The sequence below is a fragment of the Phragmites australis genome, chromosome 4, assembly GCF_958298935.1.
Source record: "Phragmites australis chromosome 4, lpPhrAust1.1, whole genome shotgun sequence".
Classification (NCBI taxonomy): Eukaryota; Viridiplantae; Streptophyta; class Magnoliopsida; order Poales; family Poaceae; genus Phragmites; species Phragmites australis.
In genome coordinates, this window is record NC_084924.1 from 35,410,245 (window position 1) to 35,415,814 (window position 5,570).

Below are 5,570 nucleotides of genomic sequence, written 5' to 3' on the forward strand. Positions count from 1 at the left end.
AGCTTTGCCGGAACACGGGTCTATGGAAAAATTGGCTTTGTGATCGTACGATTTGGGGCACTCGGAGCGTTACTGTTGGTTCCAATCTGAGAGATCTGTTGCCTTGTTGGATCGAGTAAACCTGTTGCCTTGTTGGATCGAGTAAACCTCTTTGAGCTTTACTCGAACTCGAGTACGCCAGTTTATCAGGGGAGTAGCTTCGGCCTTCGGATCACGGGCAAGTCATGAAGGCCTCGCCGTTCGCGTTTACCAACACAAAAAGCCCGAGCATCATTTCAGGTTTCTCTGTTACTGTATCGAAGTACAGAGCAATTGTGATTAAGAGATGGTACCAGCACTGTGGAACTTACAAGTAGTAGAAGATTACGGTACATGAGGCTGAGCAAGAAGCACATGAAAGAACACACTGTACACGATGTGAGCTGAATGAGCATTTCAAGATGCCTTTATCAGAGCGCGATCGAAGCAGAAGAGAACAAGAACAATCCAACCTACAAAAGAACCCTGAGCTGAAAGGGAGGAGACTACAAAACCACTGTGGCCTACGTCTTCTACTACATTAGAGCACGGGTTAATCACTGGAACGCCATCATCATTCGCCGTCATCACACTAACCGCTCACCCAATTGAGACCGAGAGAAACAACACGACAAAGTACACTAGGGGAGGGAGAGAGGGAGCTAGAGGTTAACAAATCCCGAGGAAAAATTCAAGGGGGGATAAGAGGAAAAATTCAAGGGGGGATAAGAGGAAAAATTCAAGGGGGGATAAGAGGAAAAATTTACAACGCATGCACGAATCATGAAGCTTGGGTCACGCTGGCGAGGAGGAGCCGCCGTTGGGGGAGGAGGAGGAGACGGCGGAGAGCGCCTCGGCGAGGGCCGTCATGGCGCGGACCTGCATCTCGAGCGCCGCGATGTAGTCTGAGGCCTCGGCGAGGAGAGCCGGGAACGGCAGCTTCCGGCAGCCGGGCACTAGCCGCCCCAGCACCTTCGCCTTCCTCGCCAGCGGCGGCGTCTTTGTGCCGCTCCCCTGCGCCGAGGCGGCGTCGGCGGCGGGGGCGTGGCGCGAAGGCGGGGAGGTGGGGTTGCGGAGGCGCGCGCGGCGTACGGCCTGGAGGCGGCGGCGGCGGGAGGCGAGGATTGCGCGGCTCCAGTGCGTGCGCCCTCGCGCCGCGACTGCGAGCGCGCGGTCTGCCGCCTCGCGCACAGCCCTGCTGCGCGGTTGGGTCGCCGTCGCCGTCGCCGCGGCGGCAGAAGAAAACCCGGCGCGAACGAAGCGGATCGCCTCGAGGAGGTTGGACGAGTAGACCTCGTGCACCCGCCGCGTCCGCCACTTGAACGGCTGCGCCTCCGCCGGCGCGGCCGCCGTGGACTCCCCACCAGCGCTGCGCTTCCGCTTCCGCCCCCTCTCCTCCACCGCCGTTGAGCTCGACGTGGACGCCATTGCCGCGCGCACCAAGAATTCTTGCAAAAAAAGAACAGAACTTTTGATGGATTGGGTGCGCAGGAGAACGAGCTGGATTGGACGAACTGTGATCTGAGGATTTCTCCTTCTTGAGCTGGGGCTCGGGGTAGGGGAAGGAGAGGGGTGGTGGAACGAGATGTGGGTGGAGACGGAGGTGGGAGGTTGGGGGAATATAAGGGGGGGTTGGCGGCTTGGCGCTGGCAAATGGTAACGCTCATGGTGCTGAATGCTCCGCTCCCTCCTGTGATCCTCTTCTTGGGATTTTCTGGCCTTTTTTTTTGCCGCTCATGTGAAGACGATCGCTAATCATATTTCTTTTATTTTATTTTTTTCTGATTCTTTCTTCTTATTTTTTTATTTTTATCATATCTCTAACAGTTTACTTAGAGCTGATTCGTGAAGTGAAATTATAGAATCTTAAAATAAAAGGAATGAAGATGAAAATCTTTTCGTGATGAAAATCGTAAAAAAAAATTATTAGAATAATGAAGAGAACGAGAATCTGCAAAATGAACAGAAACATGAAATAATTCGGTTGGAGATAACCTAAGGGTAAGCGACATCCCCTCGTCTCGGTTTTTTCCTTTTGCTCTAATCCATTTTGCATCCCTACACTGGTGGGAGTAAGCAGCTCATTATGAGGTCCACTGGGTTTGGACTTTCTGGCTCCGTGCCCACCAATTGGATCACGGAGGTGTAGGGATCGCATGGACATGATGGCCTTGTGCTTGAGAGCAAGTGCAGTGATCTCTTTCTGTTCTTGTGCTGGTGTGAAACTTTGCATGACAATGACGTACCGTGCAGTTAGCGTATCGCGTGGTATTTCATCTGATTGTGCAAATCAATGGCATACCGTCTACGCTTGTTCATGATTTATCAATGTTGACTTTCTAGATTTTTTACTCCTTTTAGACATGTCAATTCTCATGTATAATGCTCACGGCAAAAAAAAGGAGGGAACTAATAATCAACCGACTGAAAATGAAAAACACAAGTGACACCGTCTATCTCGCATGCCCATCCTCCTCCCATCTCTAGCAGTGGAAGTCATCATCACCCTCCGCTGCGCTAACCTGATGTTTTTTCAGATCTCCTGCCACTAGCAATGCCCACCGCCGGTCCTTCGCCATCATGACCGACGGTGTCACTGCCGCCTCCATGAGATCAGCCTTCTCTCAAAGCATCCTGTGGACAGCAACAGGGTCATACCGGCCGGGATGCTCCCTCGTATCCACCATCATTTAGCTGTTGAGGAGTTTGCCATCTCTAGTGCATCCCTCTAAGTTTGCCCCCTCACCCAACCGCAAAACCCGAACTATAAACCTCACCCGCCATGGTGTCTCAGTGGTGGCCAGCTGCGACAGATAACTTTTGTGTTTTCACTCAACTGTACAGTAGGAAGCGGGCGGGTGGGTGAGGGGGGGGGGGAGCTCTTGGTTTTCTTCAGACCCCGCCTCTTTCAACTGAGAGTTGCATGCTTCATCATAGTGGGGTTCTTGCTATGCTAGAGCTCCCCATTTGCTAGAGTGAGAGTCGGGCAGTGAATGATCCGATCCAATGCCACCCAAAAAGGTTTCATTTTTATGTCCCCATCAAGAACTTGCCCACACTACTACCATGTAAATGACAAGGTTAATTAACAGCAGATGCGTCAGCCTTTGTAACATCCTTGTGAGCTACTACTACAAGAGAGACATAGTGCCCAGTAGTGTGTGCAAGAGGTTTGAGGAGCAAATGATCGCAACCACAACCGTATTGATCGATGATATCGTGTATAAATACATGTACAATGGATGAGCCGATCAGCTAACTACTGACTAAACAGCTAGTCTTGAGGAGGACCGAGAGACGTGGGCGTCATAGTTATCTGCACCGCTAACAGTGTGGATCCGGTCACTGTCCAGATCAAGCGGTGGCTCCAACACATCCTAGGCATCGCATTTTTTTTGGGCGTAGGCGTGGTATAATTGTGTGGCTCCTGCTACGTAGTAGTATTTTGTTTAGGTCGCCAGCGAGTGATCCGATGCTAGTGCTACGCTTAGCCATCATTAGGGAGCAGTACACGCCGGCGCTAGTGTTGCTTTGCGAAGGACCAGCAGTAGTAGCGGTAGCGTAGCATGTGTTAGCATGTTCCTCACCTCATGGGAGCCGGGGGCCGATCACACTGTAACATGGAGCCAGGGGGGGCGGGTCACATGCGAGGACGTTGCTCGGCGCAAGCAACCCCGCGCGGCTCAACTGGGCTAAATCATTCGTGTCTTGTTCCTCAAATTGTTCCCCTCTTTTTTTTTTCTAACGCGTACTTATCCTCTAATTTGTTGGTTTGCTTAGGTGGAAGAATGAATTTTATTTGTAGTTGTCTGTTTAGTTGAAAACCCCAGAGCTCGATGGCACAGCATGCGTGTCGAATTTTAACCGCGTGGTGAGTGCCGCTAGCAATCACGCTTACTGGTAACCGGTTGGTAGTAACTTTTTCGTATGAGCAGAATTTGTATTTGAACCATGTAACTACAACGGTTCATGTCATGCGCGTTCCATGGTGTATCAAATCAGCCTTGCTTGGCCGTGTAAAAGATGCATGGGGGCGTGGATGCCCGTCCCCATTTTATGAGGCGGCTGCCGAACCTTTAATGGCCTTGCAAAGTCAAATGGCAGCCTCGGTAAGCGTAAACTAGCTGAAAGCAAGCCCGAGCCGCTCGTACGCTCGCCGTCGCCGTCGTGATTCGAGCGTGTTTTTCTTTAAAACGTCTGCATGCTCTGCTGCAGGGGCGTACGTGTTTTAAATCCCAAAGCCTATCTATAGACTGCACGCATGCCTGCTCCCTCCCGTCCTTACAGCTGGTAATCTAGTTACCAGCTCATTTGTTTTGTTTGCACCATCCTCCGCCATGCACATGCGTGGCTCTTGAGCGATTCCTGTCTTCTGAGCGGATCGATGTATATTTGGGGACAGAAGAGCATACAAAAATAAGAATGAGAAACAATGTAAGTATCAATACATCAGGAGCAACTGACATGGCAAAAGGGCGAATGGACTGCCTCCAAACTCACTGCTAACGTCATACTAGTACTTACCGATCTACTCTCCGCGAGAACTGAAACAGGTAAGTAGCTAGGCATAAATCAAGCGTCACTTCGATGTTGCCTTGGATAGTTCTGGACCAATCGGCTAATTAAATACGCCACCATTGCTTCTTAATGGGGAGCCACATGAGTGTCACTGGCTCACTGCCGCTAGCCGCTGCACCTTTCTACGTCACACAGAAATTAAACGGGGAGAAGCTTCCCAATCTGCTGCTGCTGTTCTATTCCTACTGGGTTGGGTTTGGACTAGGCACTGAAACCATCTGGGTCGTCTGACCATTCAATGAATGGTCCAGATCAAATACTACTGGTATCAATTGGACAAAACAAAGGTAACAGAAATCACCCCTGCATTTGGGTTGGATCGACTGCAGACGGCCAAGAACACCGAATACGCAATTAAGCATCCATGCACCAGTCATGCGCCAACACAGTACTCGACGTCTCGAACGGATGACCTGCATGCATGATGCATGATGGGATCATGCACATACGCATCCCTTCCGAACGCTGATGCAGAGAGAGAAAAACGAACGATCGAGCGCCGAACATATCAAGGCAATGGATTGGTCGGGTGCGGACGACAAGAAGCCCTGGTGCCTCAACGTTGCCATGATACATCCTCAACTAGTGGTACGAGCTAGCCAGCACGGTAAGCAGCAATGATGCATCGCCAACGTAGCATGCAGAACCACACGAATCAGTAAAGGCAGGCCACGCATGAATGCAACGAGGCCGGCACTATTCGTAATTCATGGCGCGCGCGCGTGCCAGCGATAGCGTGGCCCGGGCCGGGGCCGGGGCGACGCCTGTACGGGCATTTACGCGCGCGGCTCACGGTCTGCCTCGTTCGGCAGCGGCGTAATGAGATCATGTGACGTGGAGCAAGGACGAACGTACGGGCGGACGGCTGTGAGGGGTCGCAGGCGCGTCAGGGTCGGGTTGTCGGCGTGTCGCTCGCGTCCTCGCGGGCGCAGGGCGGCGTTCGCCGTTTAGGCAGCCCTATCGGAGCTATTGGA

The 5,570-nt window shown here is 52.0% G+C and overlaps 1 protein-coding gene across 1 annotated transcript; it reads right to left on the reverse strand.

Annotated features, from left to right (window-relative positions):
- Positions 1–418: 418 nt before the first annotated feature.
- LOC133914349 (transcription factor bHLH147-like) lies at positions 419–1,668 on the reverse strand. Its single transcript, XM_062357466.1, has one exon. The coding sequence runs from the start codon at positions 1,444–1,446 to the stop codon at positions 814–816; it is 633 nt and encodes a 210-aa protein (XP_062213450.1). The 5' UTR covers positions 1,447–1,668; the 3' UTR covers positions 419–813.
- Between the last annotated feature and the right edge of the window lie 3,902 nt (positions 1,669–5,570).

Bases quoted from the DNA above. Each gene is read 5' to 3' on its own strand.
- LOC133914349 (XM_062357466.1), bottom strand. From the start codon at position 1,446: ATGGCGTCCACGTCGAGCTCAACGGCGGTGGAGGAGAGGGGGCGGAAG.